The 23,262-nt window shown below is 40.0% G+C and overlaps 1 protein-coding gene across 2 annotated transcripts in view; it reads left to right on the top strand.

The window, feature by feature from the left end:
* CNTNAP5 (contactin associated protein family member 5) overlaps positions 1-23,262 on the top strand; it is a 304,375-nt gene that overhangs the window by 180,803 nt on the left and 100,310 nt on the right. For both annotated transcript variants that reach the window (XM_049806131.1, XM_049806123.1), the window contains exons 11-12: positions 165-271; positions 15,020-15,139. In XM_049806131.1, the coding sequence (XP_049662088.1) occupies positions 165-271; positions 15,020-15,139 (227 nt within the window). The remainder of the gene's footprint in view (positions 1-164; positions 272-15,019; positions 15,140-23,262) is intronic.

Raw genomic sequence — 23,262 nt, 5'->3', positions numbered from 1 at the left:
CAGAGGAATAAGTAATTATTTTAGGTATTCTACAGTAATTCAGCCCGAGGAAACTCTTGAGTGAATGGGAAATTGAGACAGTTTTATAATTATTTTTTCCAGCACATTATTTTTACAGAAATGTTTATAATTAATTGCATTTTTTAAAAAATGTCTCCAATTAGATGTTTACCCAACTACTGTGAACATGGAGGAAAATGCTCTCAGTCCTGGACAACCTTTTACTGCGATTGTAATGATACAGGCTACATAGGAGCTACCTGTCATAACTGTAAGTAAACACCTACAGTGTTTTCTATTACAGCTGGTATGTCAAGATGCACATAAACTAGAAAGCAGCTTTGTCAGAAGTCGTATCATATTATAGGATGTAGCACGTTCTGACGTGGCTCAAACAGGACAAGAATTGGGCTAAGAACGCACAGGAATCCAATTCCAAAAATGCATGTTTCTTGACAAATATTTTGCAGAAAACAAAAGTTATTTTAACTAATTTTCTACATTTTTCCCTCACATTATACATTGATTTGGGGAATCTTAAATTCATTTATGTTACATACACACTGTAGACACATTGGTCATTAGACATTTAGTTGAATTTAGCTGTGCTGAGCTGGGTGATTTTAATCTGTGTTTGGGGCTGTACATCAGTTTTGGCACCCTGGGCGGCTTTGATTTTAGATTATCAAAAAGTTCATGTTGCAAGCACCCAGTTTTGATGGTTTATAATTTTGGAATTTTGCTGAACTATTATTTGGGCTGCTGCTATTAGCAAGGGTACAGTGTCTGAAACAGTGGCAGAACATGAAGAATTTAGCTACTGAAATCCACAGCAAAAAGAATATTAAGTTTTTAAAGGTTTTAAAAAAAAAGTATCAAGCAGTAGAGGCACAGCATGCTGAGAAGTCTACTAAAAAATAGAGAGAGAAAGGGGAAGCCAAAATAAAGCCTGTTCATACAGCTGAGTAAAAGGGAAACCAGTTAGAAAATGAAGGTAAACTTCCTGTTCTATCACTGGAAATAAAGAGAGAAAAAAAATAGTAAGAATAACAATTCCAGGAATACCACTATAACCACTCCAAGTGTTTGATGAGCACTTGGACTGCAGATAGGATGAGATTGGTGAGAGATGCATTTTTTTCCCTGCTAAGCTAAAAAGCCAAAGAGAAGAAAAGGTACTTAGTGGTTTGAAGCTGAGAATATTGGCAACTGTACTGTAATTCTGGAGACTTTAATGGTTTGCTAATTAAGGGTGAAATCATTTGTGGTGTGGGGTCTACAGATGATGGGAGAGGCTGTTGAGAGGTCTATTCATAGATTCATCACCTGAACTCTACATTGTAAGCACAAAGGAAGCTAAGGGTTTGGTGCAGAAATCATGCCAAGCCAGATGAAGGATGGGAAGAGAAATGCTAAGGTTATAGTTTTGAAAAAATAGTTTACTTTTTGTCCAATGCCTTTGTTGTTCCAAAAGGCATCACCCCTCTTCGAAGCCTCCAAACCCAACTCAGAATACATGCAGTGATTGAGGCCATAGCAGAGTATTTACACTAGCTGATGGTTGGTACAAAACTAGATGGCCAAATCGGTTGGTGAGAAGGAAGAGGCTCTTTGGGGAAGGAAGAGGCCTGTCGCTATTGACCGTCAAAGGCAATCAGGGGTGCTAACCTCTAGGCTACATCTGCACTGTCATATTAGCTCAGGGCCTGAGGCTCACTATGGCTGTGCCAGCTCGGTGTGGCTTGTGTCCAAAGGAGACCATCTCATTACTGCAGAGGACTGGTTCATGACTAGTTTTCCCTATGGACATTTGCACGGAGCTGGTGAAGGCTCCTGCTTCTGTGAACTGGTGTCTGCGCTCTCAAAGGCACATACATAGCTGCAGTTATTTAAGGTTCACTGATGTAAAAACTACTCTGAAAAGTTTCTCAGGAAGATCTTGTGTTCAGACTTTCCAGCAGATCAAGCTGCGCACACATGTGATGTACAGCTATTCAGCTGCTCAGCTTATTTACAACCATATTATCAACAGCTAATTTGATTCCAGCTAGATTGTGGAGCCAGCTGCCCTGTAAGCCAAGCAATGCTGAAAAATAGCAACATTAGTCTGGAGGAATGCATTCATGTGCTTGAAATGTGCAAGGAAACCAATTCAAAGCCGGTGGGCAAATGCAGTCTGATAAGAAACCTGCAGAACAAGAGACGTTATCGCTTTCAGCTGATAGTGGTTGACGTACAGGAGTACCTTGTAGCAGGTGAATGAAAGCCGCAGATCTGATCACAGCATAACTCCAGAATATCCTCAATGTACAGGCAACTCTTCCGATCGTGTAATTCGGTATAGTTCTAGCAAAGTAAAACCTCTAATTTCTTAAGGTTTGAAACATTATCTCAACAGATTTTGATTTTTACTAGAACACTGAGGCTGACAGGCTTGAAATTGAACTTGTACCACTTTGGAGAGGCTATTTCTTTTATTGAACTGCCCTTCAGACCCAAGTCCATGCAGCAACAGTGGAAAGATTTAACTGGCAATCTGCTGCAAGTCAAACATAATATGAATAGTTTTGTTGTTAGCTGGATTTCTTTTCTGTCTGAGTTTCTTCATTGTGGTTTTTGCCTCTTTTTGAAGTGGTGTTTGTAAAAGGTGGTGCCACTGGTTGAACAATGTAAAAAGCCCCATTTCTGGCCATGCTTTCAGGAAGAACTACATGATATGCATCTACAAACTAGAATTAATTGATTTATGTTTTACCAGCTCAGACTGGGACACCTTACCATTTTAAGAACTGAGAGCTGAAGATACATTGTCCCTAACTTCCTGTCATCATCTGCAAAGTGGTGAAATACATTTTGTGGTTGCTATATAAGCAATCTTACTGATTTCTTCCAAATATTCATGGACCACACTGGATCCTGCTGTGAGGAACAGCTAACAATACAGACTATCCCTCATCCAAAGAGTTTGCACTGAAGCTTCTGAGGGGAAAAAACCGTGCTGGTGCAGGTGATGGAGTGCCAGAAAGTCTTCATCAGCATCATAGGTGGCAGTTTCTGTCTACCAAGTACATAATTATTGCTAGGCTTTCTTGTAGGCAAAAAGTCATAAGGCAGGGATTAAAAAGAGGAAGAAATTGAATGCTTGCAGGCATGAAGGAGTGATACGGGAGAAAGCAATAATGTGCCTGTTTGAAAAATATAAGGCTATGGCCAGAGGACTTTGACATTTTTGACAGAGCAAATGCCAGAGTCATGACAGGTAGTTAGGTTTGAAACATGCCATGAAAAGCAAAGATAAATAGTTTGCATTTGATGCAACAGAGGGAATGTAGAGAGTGGCAGGACAGAACAGTAAGTTGAGAGAAGACACAGCTGGGACAATGTTTGCATGACCATGTCAGATACGTGGGACAAGATTGTGTCTGTCATGACTGAGAACAGGTGTAGTTGAAATTCAAGACACGTCAGTGAAGCAAAAGTGCGCATCTCAAGATACATATAAAGAACTAGCTGGGTCTAGACTTGGCCTTAATATAACCTTCCTGGAGGCAGTCAATTTTCTGCAAACCTCAGGCATTCTCCTGCTCACTCAGAATCCCTTCTGATCCTGAAAGCTCCTAAACTGTCACAGGAGGTGTGGCAATCTACCTGATCCAGATGAGGGTCCACCACTGAAAGGATGTAGGGTCATGTCCTGTTAAATAGCTATTCTGTGGTAGACAAGTTTCACTGTGAAGTCTCATCTGGTCCTGCTTCTGTTCTCCTCCTCGTCTGTGAACATAGCTGTAAATACAAGTAAAATAGTGCTAAAACCCATTGGTGTTTTCTGAGTTTCAGTAACGTGGGAAGAATCTGAATGTTTTCTGAACAGGTTGTTTCTTTCTTGCATAGCTTACTGCCTGCTGCACAAGTCCATTTCTGTTTAGTAATGGTTAATCCTCCTTCACAAGCTGCCACATGGAATATTATCAATACCTTTCAAGTCTTTGGGGGGGTTTGGGTTTGTTTTTTTTCTTCCAATAGGGAAAGAGGATTTGGATTTACCTTTCATCATTCCAGTTTCCAGTGCAATTCATATCTTATTGGCTAGGGTTGTGGTTTAACCCCAGCCGGCAGCTAAGCACCAGACAGCCGCTCGCTCACTCCCACCCGGTGGGATGGGGGAGAGAATAGGAAGGGTGAAAGTGAGAAAACTCGTGGGTTGAGATAATGACGGTTTAATAGGTAAAGCAAAAGCTGCACACGCAAGCAAAGCAAACCAAGCAATTCATTCACCACTTCCCATGGGCAGGCAGGTGTTCAGCCATCTCCAGGAAAGCAGGGCTCCATCACACATAACGGTCACTTGGGAAGACAAACACCATCACTCTGAACGTCCCCCCTTCCTCCTCCTTCCTCCAGCTTTATATACTGAGCGTGACATCACACGGTGTGGGATATCCCTTGGGTCAGTCGGGGTCAGCTGTCCCGGCTGTGTCCCCTCCCAACTCCTTGTGCCCCCCCAGCCGCTCGCTGGTGGGCTGGGGTGAGAAGCAGAAAGGGCCTTGGCTCTGTGTAAGCGCTGCTCAGCAGTAACAAAAACATCTAGGCATTATCAACACTGTTTACAGCACAAATCCAAAACACAGCCCCATCCTGACTACTGTGAAGAAAATTAACTCTATCGAGCCAAAACTAGCACAGCTAGTCACAGCACTGCTTAGCAGTTGTGTTTTCATCTCTGGACTATCTGTAGCTGTGAAACTCTACACCGTGTGCTAGTGCCTTGCTGTCACAAATGCATGTGGACGTGCAATTTGATGGGAAATGTAGAACTTGTGCTGACTGTCCCCAGGTACCCATTTCACTGCCTGCAGTTTGGGGAAACTAGGAGTCATGGAATAACCCTATAGGATATTAAGCCAACAGTAGGTGAGTTACACTTGCTCGTATATGAGTTTTCTTGTGGCTTAGTTTCTCTACCTCTGTTGGGAATAAGATCCAATTTGCACGTATATTAGAAAGTGTGTGATCTATATCGTCTCCTGAAATAGTATGGATTCTTTCCTTTGAAACTACTGTTTGCTTACTGCTACTTGAGCTGATCTGTAGCTAAGACAGTGCTTTGAGGATACAATCTTATTTTGAGTCTGTAAAATGCATGGGTTTGCTTTTTGGTTTATCTTTTAAATGTGCTTCACACAGCTTGCATTTAAATAGGTTGAAGATTAGCTCAGCTAAAGCCTTTCTAACAGTAGATACTTTCCCCATTTCTACAGTGTGGTGCCTAGCCTGCTGATCCATCAGGTATTGGAGTAGTCTGATATAATCTAGATAGATAGGAGAGGATCCTTTATGTAATCACATGTGTGAACCATAGCAAAATAGATAATACTGTAATGTTTGTTTTCTGTTTTCCCCTTTTAGGTAGAAACACTGATATTAGTACACAGTTTGGGAAAAAGGCCTGGGTCAGACTCAGCTCATCTATTCTTTGCTGTCTGATACTGTGGCATCTAATCTAAGATAGTGGTCTGTTCTCTCTCTCTTTCTCTCCAACAGTGTGAGCTATTTTCACAACTTGACTAATCTCACGGTGAGATAGGGTGTCCATGGTAAGTTCATGGACCACCTCTGAAGCACGCTAGTGTCTGTCATCTGTAGAGGGAGGCTGTCTTAGCTTAGACATACAGTAGGTACCTGAAGCTACATCAGAATTATAGGTGGAGAGAGAGAGAGAAACAGAGGGAGAGGAATTCCAGGTGTGTATTAATATATATACACACACACAAAAAATATTTTTATTTGAAAGGTCATAGTTTAAAACCTGCATAGTCATCTCACTCATACTATTAATTCTCCTTGTAACTATCATGTGGTAATGAAAGCAGTAGACCAGTGTAAAATGGCCCTGAGATACAGAATGTTATAACTTTATTGCAAGGTAATGATTAGTAATCTCCTCTTTCTATGAGTTATGTTAGTCCCTTAGAAAGCCTCATCTTCCCCTTCTGTATTTCTATTATTTTTATATATCATAGTTTTCAGATGGCCTTTGGTCTTGGCTGTATTTTTTTTTATTCCAAAGAGTGCTGAACATTGATATAAAAGATGATAAGAAATAAAAAATAATGCTTTTATTCTTCATGTTCTGGGGATGTCAACATGTCTCAAAGCTTTGCAAGGTGATAATTAACAGAATGTAATTTAATTCTGGATATTTGCTTTGGTGTGTGATCTATCTTACACATGCAGGCATGTGTCTTATTGGCCTAGGTAATTGCTGGAGGAAAGAGCCATCCAATAATGGAAATGTCATATAGTCGTTGATATGACATAAACTTAACATAACTTCAGGCTTTGAAAATGTATTTTTTAATATTAATATGCTTACCACATATATCATTTTTGATCTGAAAAGCTTAATATAGCTTCAGCCAGATTGTTAGCAGTACTGAAGCTGTATCTTAAAGCACCAGCCATGGATGTAGCAATTCTCCCATTTTCCAAGTTAGGGAGATGCATACATTTTGCTGGCTGGGCAAACGAGGTTCAGAGAGTTTCAGTCTGCCAGGTGTCTAACAATGAGTCTGGTCATGTAAAAATGTCTTAAGTAGCCAGTTTTCCCATCTGAGATTCTTGGAATAGGTTTTTTCCATGTGTATTTGAACACATTGGTGTTCTTTGACTAAACGAAACACGTTTAATATAAACATCAAGCCTTCAGTAGTGTACTTGGTGTTCCTGCATATTTTTGTTCGCACCATGCTTCTGGCATACGAATTTTCATTGTTTATTTTGTAGTAAGTTACCGTCTTATTAGTGCTTCCCCTTCAGTTTGTATACCTGTAAATTGTACATCTTTTCTCAGTGGTGTTCATTTGAAAAAAGTTTTTTCCTTTGCCTAACATTTCCTGATAGATAACACAGAGAATATTCCACTTCGGGATTTTACTGCAGAACAGAGTATGTGGTGGACTAACTCGATCCCTTTTGAAGCCTGCTTGTGTCACGTGCGACCGTCACCACAGGGACGCCTCTACTTTCAAGAGCAAGGCTGAAATACCGTGCTTTGCGTGGTGTTCTTCAAGTCTTTGATTTCTCCTTTCCCTCCAACATTGCTCTTAAAAGCGGTGTAGGTCTCCCTGACTGCTTTCTTGCAGCAGCAGGACTTGCAGGTCACCCTGCGCCAGGACCAGGCAGGGACTGCTGGGGTACGTGACTGACACAGCCGCCTTCAAACCTCCGCAGGGAAGCGACAGGGGAGGACGGGCTGACGTGACCTTTCGTATCTCGGCTGGGGGGAGCCTTAGCTTGAACTGTAGGAAATTGTCTAATCCCTAAGCGTAATGGAAGGATCCCTCCTGAACATCCATTTAGGTCACATTGTGGTAAAAGTAATTGTAAAGGTCTCTATGGAAATAACACTTTATTTATCAGATGAGTAAATACATATTTTAAAAAAGGGAAAATAAGCATTCTGTCATCCAGGCACATCACAGTGGAGACTGCATTAGTCTGTCAACAGCAGAGCTGTCAAAATCTGGTCTTTGAGAGTACAGATTTCATTTTCTGGCATTTAACAAGACAATTGTATTATAAGGGCGAGAATGACAATCGTTCCCAGAGTTCATTGCCTGTACTAATCCCTCTGCTGTTGGAATGAGAAGAAACCTCCCATTGCATGTTGCTTTATTTGTTATTTAGAAAAACCCTTGATTGAACACTCATTACTCTGAGCTTGTAAGAACAAATCTGTCAAGCCTGAGGTATAACAAGCAGAGGGTGAAAGAGTCATCTCCAGTCTGCCTCCAGGAGCTCTGAGCATTTTGGTGAGAATGCTTAATTTGGTCTGTGCTGGCATTTGCGCCTATCAATTTGTTTAAGGTCAGTCCAGGCCTGGTTGCAGATACAAACTGAATCCCCAGCTCTCACTGGCCTTTCCAGTCTAACCAGTACATAACTTTTCACCTCAGAATGCAATAATAATTATTATTATAGGGATTATTATTTGCATCTAAGGTGTAAAGAATTATGAAGCAATGAAATGAGTTCCAAATGATCTGGCAGTAAGTATTCTGCCTACAAATTTTCACGACTGTGCAATTGTTAGAAGTGGTAAAAGCAACATGCATCTCGCTGCTGAATTTTAGCTGAGGAGTGGACAATGTCAACAACTCCCAATGAAATCAAGAATTAAAGTTCTTTAGGTCTCTTTAATGTATGTTATTTATTATATCACCATAAAATGTTATGTCCCTCTGAGAAATTGAAAATTATCAGCTACTTCTATTAGATTATGAGAATCTAATCTAGAAACAGCAATACTACAGGATTCATTTTGGTAATCATAACTAGTACAGCTGAAAATCTGAATCTCCAGCTCACAGTATTTGCAATGAAAAGTGTGTGATCAATTTCCAAAGTAATTGGCAGTACAGTAGGAAAGAAATATTGGGGAATTTTAAGGTTTACATTTAATTAATTTTATTTTTTGAGGAAAATTATCTTGTTGTCCATTAAATTTGAAAAGGTCAGAGTCCTCTGATAAAAAACCACAACCTAACAAATTGCTCTTGATTTGGAATTTACACTTTGGGTTTTATCTGTGCCAGTAATGTACTTCTGGGTGGCGGGGAGAGAGGTTTACTTTGCCTGGTCTCCCAGTAGTAAAACTGAAGTCTGGATACCGTAACCTTTGCATTAAGTCCAACAGCCAGCACTATTTTAAATATGGGTAGGGGGTGCATCTCACTGGGTAAATAACAAGTTCATTTGTCGATTGAAGAGAGGGGACTTTAAATATGTTGCTTCCTGGGGATTATTTGCAGAAGTTCAGTTCTTTGTACAAAGAACAGTCTTGGGGTTTTTTTTTTTTTTTTTTTTTTTGGTTGGTTGGTTGGTTGGTGTTTGGGGTTTTTTTTTTAGCTGAAATGGAACTGGAGGTGAAAATGAAATTAAAGCGTTCTGAGAGAGAGGAAAGGTTTTATAAGTTAACAACATGGGGGCAAAGGAAACAGAGTTGTTGAGTACTCGGGAAAGCTGAGGCCAGCTAAAGGCTTATCTGCCAGGGAGCTCCACAAGGAACAGTAAGCCTGTGCGCCGTGGAGGCTATCGTGGAGACTGCAGGTGAACTGGGTAGGGCAAAAGTAAGATTGGAAGCCAAATGTCACTGTAGTAACAGGTAATCAGTGAAAAAATGAATAAAAAGATGTTTTATTGGAAACGATGGAAGTTTGACCTTGCAAATGTTTGTGCTCAGCCGTGTGCTGATAAAGATTGCAGCTACGGCAGGGGTAAAATCTCTTCTGGTTTAAGGACTGTAAGTAAAGCAGTTGGATTAACAGGTTCGAGATACTTCAGAGAGCTGAACAGTGATGAAATTGTCCATATTTAAAACCTGTCAGGCTCTCGCAGCATATGGAATCAAGGCTGAAGTTTCAGCCGCAGAGCCAAGCTAAGAGGGACCCCCACCCCCTTGGACCTGACTGTGGGGTGCAGAGAGCTCCTGCGTGTGCTCTGGCTGACCAGCCACAAGGGTCTTGGTGCAGGAATTAGAAAATGAAATTCCATAGTCGATTTTACTCAAAAGGTCAAAATAGGTTGTTATAATGACATTAAAATCTCTTCATGACTTTCTGGCAATGAAGTCTGAATCATGGATCCATAGCTTGAAACTTGATCAGTCAAAGTGCATATTTATGGTTTTGCTAGGATGTTTCTGTGGGGCTGTAGTGTGTGTGGCTTGAAAAAAAATGGGATGGGTCTGCTTCAGATCCATAATTTTGATTTTTGAGCTTATAAATCTTTATATCCCAGGAGATACAAGAGAACATGTAGAATTGGGTGACTTTGATCTGACTGGGGATAAAGTGTTTATTTTATAAGTGCTGATCAAAGTTTGACAAACCGTTTCTTAAGCACCTGGGAAGATGAGAAGTGAGAACTAAAGGAAAAGACGGCCCTCATGATCAGTGAGTAAAGCAGTGTTCAAAATGAATGCTCTGATGGGATGAGCTGTTGATCTGAAAAGCTAGTTTAATTTGAGATACTTAAGTCTGAAAGAGATACCTGAGGGAGAAATTGGGTATATGTGTTTCACAGAGGATTATAAGGGGTTGAGAGATAGATATCTTGAACTCTGGCAGTATTGTGCATGCCTGAACACCATCAGCACGGCTTATCCTAGCGGGAAGGCAAGAGCACATACAGTACTTAGGGAAATAGCACTTGGTATGAAGAATAGGGCTCTCAGGCTGCATCAGTTTCAGTAGCTAACTCTGGGAGGATTTTAAATTTCTTTGTGAAACACAGCAGTAGCCTTTAAAAAAGTTCCTTAAAGAGCCCTGCAAAAATGTCAGCACAGGGTCCAATGTTATAGTGTATAAGTAATTTTTTCGGGGGGAAAAAAAAGGGGAAAAAAAAAAAAAAAGGCAATAAAAGACATCCAGTCTCTTTGTGACTGTAAAATAGATATTTCTGATGTCTGGTTTCCCTTACTAAACCTGGGACCTTGGAGTCAAGCTGTTTCTTCTTTTGTCTTCCTGGAATAGCCACTGTTACCAGCAATAGCCCCTCAGCCAAACGCTGCCCCTGTGACACCTTTCACACTTCGTTATTTGCCTTGTGCTGTAGTTTACCCTAATGTTTTTACCTGCCGTACCTGACTGAGGTTCAAGCCATACTTGCAGGGGGGTAGCATGGGTTCACGCACGCTGCTGACACCTCTCCATCGAGCACTAGCCTGATGCAACTCCATGAAGCAAACAGCTTCATCCGGAATGCCTGTGGGAATTGGGTGGCAGGAACTGCAGTGCTATTGCTGCATGGCAGTGCAGCTTGTTCCCAAAAGGGCCTGAGGAAACACAGCAGGGGCTGAAAGTCATAAACTCTGATTTTCAGTGGTTCTGACTCAGTGAAACAAATGTTGCTGGAAACTATCATTTTATCTTCAATGGCTGGTATAAGTCAAAATTAGTCCAAAAAAAGTGTGGGAGGGTGAGAGAAGGAAAACTGATCTTCTTTCTTTGAGACAAAAGACAACTTAGAGGTTTCATTTTTGAAACTATGTTTTCAAAAAAGTGCTTGATTAAGCATTTTAAAGAGAAAACAAGCTTTGCATGAGCAGCCTATAAAGAACATTATCTTTGTTGTTTTAGTCTCATTTTGGTGAACATTTTAAAATTTGAAAACAAACTCAAAGAAGTGAAAGTATAAACACTGTTAAAATGCTTCACAGAAAGGAACAAAATCACTGGGTTTTGTTTGTGATTTTTTTTTTTTAATTTAACAATAGCGCTTGAAAATTGTTGATGGGTCCTACTCTGAAAGAACTGATGAATACCTCTCCTTTATTAAAAAGGTGTAATTACTGCAAACGTTGGTTGACATTAAAATGTATGCATTTGTCAACAGTTTCATGATTACACTTGCTGCTTGCTTTTTGAAAGTGAGGCCCTATTACATGCATAAATGGTTGGTGACTCTTTAATGACAACTACAGTAATGGTTTCCTACTGTTCCCAAAACAACCACATCTCTATCTACGTCAGAGAAGCCTGGCACAAAACAGAAAATAAATATGAAGGCAGTTTTCAAAGTTAAGGCTCTGGGGTCCTTACAGTCAGAGCTGACTCTTAGTCTGGTTTTTACTCTTGTATAATATTTCTGATTGCATAAAGAGAAGAATGACTGCAAAGTGATCTTGTCTTTCATTGAATCATAAAGAGCTTCAAGTTGTTGTCACTGGAGTAATAGGGCCTTTTTCAGCAAATGGAATTGCGTAACTTTATTCTGAAACCAGCGATTGGCTCAGCCTACAATGACATTAAGCGAGCTTGGACTGGATGGTGCACTTGAAATGTCTGTGGGGGCATCTGCCAGTGACTGGAAAACAAATACCATTTTATCCTTGATGCATTATACAGCACAAAATAGCAAAATAGAGAACTAAAAGCAATGGCCCATCCACTCTAGAAGTATGCAGTATCAAATGCTTAAGATACAGACATGCGAAACTTGAAGCATGCAGCTACAAAATAAACTGTCCACCAAAACAGCTTTTCTCTAGGTCATGACGGTTAGAATATGTTTTATGTGCTAGAGCTCGAGGTTCATAGCCTTTTCTGACTTCTTCTGCTACTCCCTAGTATTTACTGCTGGAATTCTCATATAACCAGAAGGAAAACATACCAGGATGGATTTTCTCCTGGCAGACATAACTGTAGTTTCACTGAAGCTTGTGCATCCTTTCAGATTTACACCAGTTGAGCACCCCTAGTGTGATTTCTAGATCTATACAGCCTTTTCTTTCCAAAGTTACACTGACAAAGGGGCCATCTAAAGGTGAGTAGATCATCTCTGTTTGCATATGCCCACATTATTAATGGCTGAATCTTCATATCTTTCCTTATTAATTTGAAAAAAGTATGTCTGGGCTCCAGCCAAAATGACAGTTAAGAAGAAGCAAAACACTTAGCAAGAAAAAGTTTGTGATGAAGAATGAGTTTCTAGCTGCGCCAGTTCACTGACAACATATTAGTTTTATGTCTCTGCCCCTTGCACCATCCTTTGTCTCAAAAACTACTCAGCAAACAATTCAGGGGAAGCAATTGGCATATTCCCTAATGAGGCAAGATAAAGTGTCCTGTAATGATGATGACAGCAAATTCACTAAGTAAACTGCAGTTTGAGAACTTTGTAAATTGATCAAACCATGATTCCTTGATTGCTTACTTAATTGCCTGTTACGGTCTCTCTCCTGACCCTCCATATCCCAGTTGCTTTTGTCAGCACTTTGGCGACTGAGGGACTCTCTCTTGGCCCCTCAGGTTGTGAATAGTGGAAAAATGGGTTCTGGTTTGGGGATTTTGTTTTATTTGCATTTAACATACACTCTTGGCCAACTATCAGAGAGGGAATTTAGAGATCTTCTGGACTCCTACAGTGCTTTCTACATCAGGCTAATGACTGTCAGGAAGAAGCTTTCTTATTATAGGATGGATACTAATTAAAGCACTGTCTCACCAGGTGCTGAGTACCTTAAGCAGCTTCTTAACTCCAGGAAGGATAATGCTGTGCATATTTAGCACCTAGTGATGTTCTGCCTGCTAAAGATACCTGGTCAAGAGAGAAATGTACAAGGGGAAAGCATATTTCAGCAAGTGGTACAAGTGACTGACTGGCAAGACTCTTAATTCATAGCAAGTTTGGGATGGGAGCCCCTAGAACTGTGATTCTGTCTTGTTGGCAGAAGAGAAGAAATGTCCAAATTTCATTAAAAACTGAGTAATGAACTATCTTATAGCATTCTTCAGGGTAGTAATCAGATGAGGCTACTTCAGGCTGGCTATTTAAGTCCTGAAATTTGTTTCATTAGAGAAACCACTTTTAGAGAATGAGGAGAAAGGAAGGATGTGAGTCCATGTGTGCACAGAAGTGGGAATGAGGAACTATTCCTGCTGGTACAGAGCAATTGCTGCCTTCTGTGGGAGAGGCTGGGACCACGTTTCAGAAGGGGTGAGAAGTGTTCTCCCGCAGTTGGTCTGTAAATCTCCTTGAGTTCTTTCCAGGTGAAAGGTACTGGGAACTTTGCAATTTTATTTACAACCTTGACACGGCAGATATTATGCCATATCAAGTTTAACTGTACCGCTCTGCTGCCTGAAGAGTGGGGAGCTTGGAAAAAAGATTTGTAGTGGCTAACAAATGAGTTATTCATAAATTCCCCTGAGTATATCCTAATCTGTGTAAGTCCAGCGTTTACTGTATAATCATGTAGAAATGTGCAAATAGTAGCTAAATTTGCTCTTAAAATTAAGAGGTAAGAAAAAGATAGATTTGAACTTGCAGCAGGCAAACATGATGTCCAAGTACATTTCTGTGTGTTTGGCTACTGGGAGCACCCAAAAGCTTACTTGAAGATTAGGGGTAATTCTGTTTGCTTGCATTTCCGTTACTGTGTCTTCCAAATAACTTCATCTCATAGGAAGAAAAAAGGAAGTCTTGATCTATCTGCTAAGTCAATCTGTGTTTTTTATTGTATTTGCTGACAATTAGTTGAACAATCATAAGCTGTTACAGAGCATAACCTTGTCGGTATAATCAGGTAAGTGTTTAAGTAGGTGGAAAAAAAATCGATCCTCCTGCAATGAGATTTAAGGTTACTGTTGTTCAAGATCCAGGATCATACATGTGACTCTGATACCTCACAACTGCCTCTCTGGAGAGGTTTTCTCTTTGCCCCATGTGAAGTTGCGATATCTTGCCTGAAAACATGCCTCAACTACAAGGAACTGCACTGACCTGTGGGAGTTTTTCCTCCTGTTCTTGTTCTTGGTGACCTGCTGTGCTTGTTTTATTAACCACTTGGCATTTTCATGGGTACTAATCCTCCAAAAGAAGAATATTGATAAGCAGAGAGGAAGAGTTGGTTGTATAAAAAAAAAAAAAAAAAAAAGGTCTAAATCATAAAATTATCACCCAGGTTGGAGACCATATCTGACCTTGACCTTTTCTGCTAAGGAACAATGGCTTATTTTCGCTTGTGCAGTAGACAGTGGTAGGGCCTTGTAGTTACCTGTTAACAATACCCTTCAGGGAAGCCGAAGACTGACAAAAATACCTGTCTTCGGTATTGACAAGGCTTGAGCGCATGCCTAGGTAGTAAATCGTGTACATGTGTGTATGTATGTCTGTCTTTGAAATATCATTATGCGGATGCATGTATGTATCACTCCATAACTAGATGGTGGTGCGTTTGAAAGTTCATATCCATTTACTTAAGTCTTTACATACTTTAATCCAAAATAAGGCCAATACCTGTATCTTTAAAGCCAGAATATATTAAGTTCAAGGAAGTAGTTAAATACCTGCCTAATTCTGGGCATGGTCTTAGGTCCAACTGCAGTAAACTCTTTCACATGCTAATCAGCAGTGAACCAACAGTTTATGTTATGACAATGATTAATGCTCATGTATAAAATATGTCTGTCTGTTTTCTCCTTGTTTATATGATACAATCTCTTTCTCTCTTTTTAAGCTATCTATGAAAAATCTTGTGAGGCTTACCGACACCAAGGGAAGACATCAGGTTTCTTCTACATCGATTCTGATGGAAGTGGACCACTTGGACCACTCCGTGTCTTTTGCAATATAACAGGTAATGATCTAACCTTGTCTTTGGTACTTTATGTTGCCTCTAATGTTGCTGGTATGTCTTTCATTGTACTACTGAGACGACCCCACAGTCATGGGTGTCTCAGTAGTGGGAAAAAGAAGAGAACTGTTAGTAACTGAGGTTCAACTCTGAGGTGTTTCCTTAAATAGGATCCATGTAAAAGCAATTTTTAAACTTTAAGTTTGAAGGACTCACCTTGTACTGTTGCTAAGTGGTGTTTACAATGGTATTTGCACCTTTTAAAGGGAACTGCTGATGTATTTTTCATATCGTAACTTTTAATGAGATGTTTGTACTTTTTACTAAAGAAGTATTAGCTTAGAATTCAGACCTTCTTTTGTAACTGTGAATGGTTTCTCTGCTTTACTAGAACAGTAGCTCTGGGAAGAATTATTAAACTCCTTGCACTGAGCTAGCTGTAAACCCTTCCAGTCTGACTTAAGCAGGAATATGGTCCCTCATATGAGTGTGCTGCCTTTGACGTCCCAGAGGATAAAACCCCTGATTGTCCTAGGCATCTGTGTGGAGGAGAAGGCATGATGTTCTTAGGAGGAGGGACACCAAAGAGACAGGTAGAGGAGCAAGAGCCTGGCAAGGTGACCTGTTTGTTGAGACTTCTCTAACTTATAGTTCTGCAGTTTTAAAATAAAAAGTGTTTCAAATGAATATACCTGTTTGGCAAATTCTCCCCTTAAGTAGGTCCTATTTTTTCTATAGGACTGTCATGCCAAGGGTATGAGAAAAAAATTACATAGCCCATATTGTGGATTGAGGTAGATGGTAGAGTCTCCTTTCTGCTTTTTTTATTTTAGAAATGGAGAGGAAATTTCCTAGACTGTCTCCTGTTTGGCATTTTTTCCTTCCTGTGGCCAGGTGCAGATGAAAGAATATTTTATTACTCCTTCTAAATTGCTAATTCTGGTTGAGCTACTTTGCCACATACTACCTCCACACTCAGTCCTGAAAACTAAGGGCTCAGGGTATTCATATTTTATCCTTAATCTCCTTGTACTTAAAGTGTCTCAAATTAAATTTTCATTTTGATTTAATTGGGCAATCATTATGTTAATTAAATGCACACCTGTTAATTATTAAGTATGTTTTTTATTCAAGTGTAACAAATATTTCATAAGATGTGTCTCTTTCAACGTTGTGGAATCTCGTAAGAATTGAAACTAGAATTTCACCTTTCTGTCTGAATATCCTTCCTTGATCTCCAGTATGGGAAATGTGCTCATTTTTATTATTTACCATATAAATACGTGTGATCAAAACATTGTCAGTGCTTTTTATCTCTGCTGAAGAAGTAGGATTTTTTACAAACTCCTTGCAGAAAGCATCTGCTTTCCTCAAATAAATTTTAGCTGGCAGAAATCCAGAAGGCATATACCTGATTTTCTCTCTAGATGTAATGAACTTGCTGACATACTTATTTTTGTTTTGGTTACGAGAAAAGTGGAGGTGGGGAAAACTGACAGAATGTCCTAGCCTGGAAAACTTTTTTGTATTACTTCTTTTCCCCTAGATGCATCATTTGAGGTGGGGGAAGGAAGGTCATTTGTCGCAGGCATCTTTATTATTCCTATTGCATAAAAGAGGATTGTGATACAGAAAGAAATTACTATTTTACAGTTGTCCAGAGAGTTTGAGGTACAACTGGGTTATGCTCCTGTATCATCTAAATGTGGTTTGGGTGCCTTAATCACAAGAGCTTCTTTTCTCTCTGGGAACATACCTTACTGTTATGCTGATAAAAAATTGTTTACAGTCATAGATTAAGTGCAAAATATGGAAAAAAATAACTTAATGTACACAGGGATGGATTCTGAATTTGTTACTTTTTTCAGGTAATGCTTCTGCATAGTCTTCTGAAAGTATCAATATTCAGGGAAAGTCAAAAAAAATGAAATTCTATGTTGTTATATTGGGAACATACAAGGAACAGACACACAACAGTCAACATTATTGTTCAGTGACATAAATCCATACCACAACTCCTGTGAAAGGAAAGTGTAGATGGTCAGAAGCATGGATGGCTTCCATGTATGGGAGACTAAACAAATTAAAAAGATGGTGAAGGGAACCGTCACAGGAAAGCATTGAGATCATATGTGGCATAGAGAACACAAATAGGGATTGATTCTTTTTCAACATATAGGAGCTAAGGACAGTTACATTATTAGATAGCAGGATTTGTTGGGGTTTTTTTTGTTTGTTTGTTTTCTTTTTCCTGATGCAATGAATAATTTAACTTGAAACTTACTACCACAGGACATCAAGGAGGCCAATGTATCAACAGAAGGAAAAAAATAAGTTGGAAAAAGCCCCAGTTTTGTCTGATGGATTTAGAAGGTGCAATTAAACGTGGAGATTTAGTTGCAGTTCCCAGCTCAGGCAGCTGTGAGGCAAAGATTGCTGAGAAATGGGAATGAGTGTCAGGAAAACCTTTTACCTTCCCTTGCTTCCCTGGGTATCTGTTCACCCTCAAAGGCAGAGGTGGGCTCCTGGTCTAAACGAAGCTTTGCTTTTACTCAGACTGGCACTTCTTTTTGTATACAGTTCAAGAAGTGGTAACCTCTTTATGCCCAAAATGTGTTCAGGCTGAAGAATTTGGAGGTGGAATGGAAAATCCAGGGATATGACTCATTTAGTACTCTTAAAAATAGAGGTGCAGTGAGCTAATGACTTCTGGGAATTATGGTGCCTTGAGTCTGTGAAGGATGAATTCAAAGAAGGGATCAGATCATCAACAACGAGCAGCAGCATTGCATTTAGAGAACAGTGTTGTTCCTTAACGTTCACTTACATTTCTTTAAAGTTCTTTCTAATTTTTACCTGTTTAATTGAACAGATAAAGATCTTGTTTGTAGCCAGTTATTAACCAGGGCAGATTAATATCAGCTTTCTCACCTGTTGGTGTCTGGTCATAGGCATCCAATACGTGATGTAGATATGGGAAATATCAACTTTACAAGTTAAGTTATTGTGTCTATGGTCCCAGTGATATCTCTGCAGCCTGTCAAATTTAACAGCCCACTGCTGAATAAAAATTCTGAAGAAATCAGAAAATTGTGATTGTGTGTGTTGAGAGGGAATTGGACGATCATACAAAGACAAAGAGGGAGAGAGAAATAAGGGAAGGGAAATTTTCCAGGGAGAAAAAAGGAGGAAAAAAGTATTAAAAAATATAAAGCCAATTTTCAGTATCACAAGAAATTTAAGGCTAGTGTGCCACAGGATACGTGCTGATACCAGAGTGGTTAAATGTATTTATTCACTGTCTGGAGAAGCATCTGAAAAAGCAAGGTGACAAAAATTGTAGATGACATGCTATTGTTTAAGTTGGTCAAGAAGAGGAAAGAGTGTGTGAAGCACTTTAGAAGGATCTTATCTTGAAGGCTGTTTATTTCCAGTAAAAGTAAAATATGTTTTTGAAATAGGAGGTTGTCAGGAACAGTAATGTACCTAATTAAAGGCATAGAAAGATGTCTGTACAAAGAGAGGTTGAAAGTAAATAATCCAGGGCTATTTAGATTGGGAAGACCCAAAGTGAATGGGCCTCATTGACAGAAGCGACGTTCATTTGCATTTTATTACAATAGGAATAAAGAGACTCTTCAATGACAGTCAAAGACAACAAACTCAAAACCAGATTAAAAAAAAAAAAAAGACAACACCTTATTAACATAATGTTTTCTTCACCTTATATACCCATTATACACAAAGCAAAGCCACTGGCACAGGGAAATTCATCAGCTGTAAGAAACAATGAGGAATCCACACCAAATATGCATGTGCATGAGGGAGGTGAACCAGGCGTATGTGCCCAAACCGTGATCATATGTAGTTGGATGCTATAAGAGATACCATGAGGATTTGCGTGGGTCTGTGCAGGGATTATTAATTTGGGATGACTGCATTCAGCACCACGGGAACATAGCTAGCCTGTTTCCAAGGCCATCTGCATGGGAATGTGAACTAGCTCTGCTTACTTTACCTGCGTTCTCCCATCATCCACGGTGCTCTACACCCAGACTTTTTTGCATAAAGTAGACAGAATGTATCCTGTCATGCTTTGGGGGAATGAACAACCACCAGTGCTGGGAAATAAATTTTCCCTGTAGGCTGATTGTTTGATAATTACCCCAGTTGAATTAATCTTCAATTCCCACTGAAGTGACTGATAACAATCAATACAGAAAACAGCTAATGGGCCCTCTGAACCTTTGGTTTGGCAGTCTTTCTATCATTGTGAGGCTTATTCTTTTTCTCTTGTTGCTTAGAAATGTATTGATCTGTCTGGAGTACTACTTAAATGCTTATAATCATATTCTCCAGTGCAAAGTCTATAGACATGCAATCTACATCCATGTACTTGTTTTGCTGCCCTGTATGGAAAGTGTTCGTAATGACCTTTCCTCACCTCCTCTGGAGTAAATTTTCCCCTTAATATCTGAAAGATTTGCTTACAATACACTTGAATCTTTCTGTCACTGTACTTCTTTACTGATGCTGTTTTACTATATGCAGACCTGGGCTTTCAAATCAATAATACTTAGAAATTGCCATGACTAGATCAATGGTTAATTTTGTCTTAGCCAGATATTTGTCCAGTCCTCAAATAGTTTGCCGCCTTTTATTTTCTTACCTTTTTTTCCTTCAGGGCTGCAGACCGGGGAAAGAGTCCTTATCCCATGTCTTGCCGTTAGTACAAGATCTGTTTTTGAAACTGCTATAATGAAAAAATCATTACTGAACAAACATATATCTCTCCTTGTTGTGGATCATCTCTGTTTTGCAGTCTCCTCTCAAAATGCAAACACTGCCTATTTTTTTGATGCAAGAAAAGCAAAGCTTTATTTTCTCTATCTCAGAAAACTGTATAGAAACTGTATTTAAATGTCAGATAATGTAAGGGATTCTAAGAGGATGTGAAGGAGGTTGCCCAAGTTATACTTGCAATTTTTTATAAATTACCTCTGGTCTTTTCTTTTCATTCAGCTAACAGTGATCAAGATTTTATTCTTCCATATAGTACATACTCCACATCATGTAAAGGGGTTGAATTCTGGAGGATACAAGTTGTGTTTGTAGCTGAAGTGTCTAAATACTTTAAGTGTCTGAATAGTCCTACTTACAGTATGATATTTGATCAGCTATTTGAGGAAATTACTGTGGCAGTTCAACTTTACTCACTTTGCTGTGACTAAGGAGCAGAATGGAGTAACAAAGAGATGGACTGCTACAAAGCAGAGCTGGACGGGCCTCAGTCCTTGCAGTAAGGATCCCCACTGATGTTCCCAAAATAATCGTGGAACTGGTGGTATTACTGCCCATGGCATCCACCTTCCCTTTGTTTCCACAAAAGAATCTCAGTTCTTCTGCTTATATAATTTATTAATCCATTTTCCATAAGATACCATCTCCTTTTACTTTGTATAGGAATTACATTGATATAGAAGTCACTATGTGATTCAACCCTTGTTACGTTTCCTGTGGACTTGGAAGACTCTCACGTGGAAAGGAGGGCTGCCACTCGTTAGGCTGAGGCAATAAGAGAGAGGAGAAGGAGGAGGCGGAGGTCATGCCCTTAATTCTGGTTTTATTACCTGCAAGTATGTAATCATGGGATAAGAACTTAAATGATGAAACTCCCTGAGATTCTCAGAATGAGCTGGAAAAGATTTTACAGCTTTGAACCTCTTAAGGAAATATTTGGGAGTGCCTTTTTTGTTTGCTTGTTGTTTGTCTTTTTTTTTTTTTTTTTTTTTTTTTTTTTAAGAGTGTACCTTGCAGCTTACTGTCTGTAATTGTGATCGATTATCACTGTAGAAAACAATGAATGGGAATCCTTTACGAATTATTTACTACTGTTTAGATTAAAGACAGTCCTTAAAGATTTACAGTTTATATCCTCAAACTCTACATGCTGTAGTTCTGACAATTTATACATTTCTGGTTTGTTTGGTTGTTTCTTCATTAAGTACTCCAGAACTTTATAAAATGAAGAACTTTTAGTGCTTATATTATGTCAAAGACATTGCTCTGTCAACAGCTGCCTTGCTGGTTTTGGCAAAATTGTTGTGTTTCTGATGAGCATCACAGCAGAAGTCCTGCAGGCCGCCTGCATTGTCACACTTGAAGGAGGGCCCCAAGGAAGCTTTAGTAGAGAAGAACTAACAGTAGTGTTTTCTTCTACCTTTTTACTAACCTTTTCTTTACCTTTTAACCAAGGCTTACTGCAACTTAATCACTCTCCTGACACATTTGCAGTGCTCGGGAGTTAGAGGTAAGCTGTGGCTCTCTAAAAGTCACTCCAGCTGTCTCAGTTACAAGGGGTTGATCCATTTGCCCCAGACACAGGTCTTTAGTGCCATGCTGGAAAAGTGCAGATGTCCTGCCCAGCCTCCTGGTGCAGCATCGGAAGAATGGCAAGTCTCCTGTTGTCTCCACTTCTTTTCTGTCAGGCTCATGCAGATGTCCGAGCTATCACAAGGCATGTGAAACAGCAGAAAAGTGATTATGTTGAGTCTCTCAAAACTCACCTTAGCTGAAGGAGACTGAGCTGGAGAGGACTGCACTGTTGTCCCAAGTGCAACGAGTGTAAGCACAGTGGAGAAGTGTCCGTTTTGCACTAGGAAGAAGCTAAGCAACTGCCTCTGCAATTTTTGGAGAGCAATATTTCTCACTGCTTGTTGTACATACCTGGTATTAGAGGAAATATGGAAATGGAGGATCACCAGGAAGCAGGCTGGCAGGATAACAGTGTGCCATCTCTGGGCTTCAGCACAACATGGGGAATGAGGCTGCAAGGGGTGACAGAAGACATGTCTCATTCTCATCCATCCGAGCCGCCTGGCATAGTCATTCTGCTGACAGAGACACCTCAAACCGTGGGCTCAGAATGAGCAAACTTCATGCCTGAGGTGTAAAGAGTGGGGAACCCAACTCTTTCCTCTCTGCCGGGGCTGGAGCAGCGTGTCTGTGGAGCTGGGGTTGTGGTGCTTTTCTGGTGCTGGCTACTGACTGCCAGGAAGGGTTCACAAGACAAGGAACAGTTCCAGGCGTGGGCATCCCTGAGGAATGCACACTGGCAGGTGCAGTCTACCAGTACCATTGGGGAGTGGGCTGCATTCAGGACTGGGGGGGACGGGAACCCCCCTAGAATTGTTTCCATGGAAATGCATTGCGGTGCTTCTGCACTGGCTGGAAGTGGCTGAATCAGAAACTAGGAGGAGGCTGATGAGCACAAAACAAGCTGCAAAAACACATATTGCTGGGTCAGCCAGCAGAAAAAAAACCCTAGTAAATGGGGGGGGGTGGGGGGGGGAAGGTGAGTTTCATAGGACACTCAAAGTACCTCCTTGGAGTCAGTGAATTAAAGCTATTTGCGATAAAAAATTGTCTGTTCCTATTCTTTGAGGGACGTACGTTAGAGCGGCTGGGTTAAACTGCCACTGGAGCTTAAAACAGTACAGTGTTCAAGTAGGAGAGTCTGTCTTTTGTGTAGTTATTCCTCTAGTTATAGGTACAGCTTTCAGGGCAATATTTGGTATTCAATGTAGAGCACCATGAAACAAATGCATCATATGAGCTCTCAGAGCAATTTTTCTCTCTCTCATGTAGCATTTACCGTATGTTTGGCTTGTTGGCAATTTAATCAGTCTGAATAATCTTGTTTTGTGACAAACCTCCTAAATCACAAAGGAGTGATGCAGTTTGTATGGGTGAAATGTGCTCCACAGAGATATTTCAAGTTGAATAATAAAAATGAGAATTAGACAATACAGAACTCATTGAAAGCCAGTTTCCCAGCTGCTCTAATTTCCCACAATTTAATTTGTGTGCCGTCAAAAGCAACTTGGAGGCTTCCAGCAAGATGATAGAACTATGGGTGAGGCTAAACGGAGGGTCTAAAATGTGCTGAATGCATTGCAGTCCCATGCTGTAAAAACATCTCCTAGGACCAAATACAGGCAGCATAATATCCTAGTAAATTGGACCATTAAATAAACTGCGAAGTCATAAAGCTGTAGCATTACCCTGAAATTAAAGCATTGTCACCTTTGAATTATGGAACAATCTAACAAGCATTTAGGAAACCT

The sequence above is a fragment of the Accipiter gentilis genome, chromosome 1 (assembly GCF_929443795.1).
Source record: "Accipiter gentilis chromosome 1, bAccGen1.1, whole genome shotgun sequence".
Taxonomy (NCBI): domain Eukaryota; kingdom Metazoa; phylum Chordata; class Aves; order Accipitriformes; family Accipitridae; genus Astur; species Astur gentilis.
Note: the sequence above shows the minus strand (reverse complement) of the source record. Positions and strands in the feature narration are given on the sequence as shown.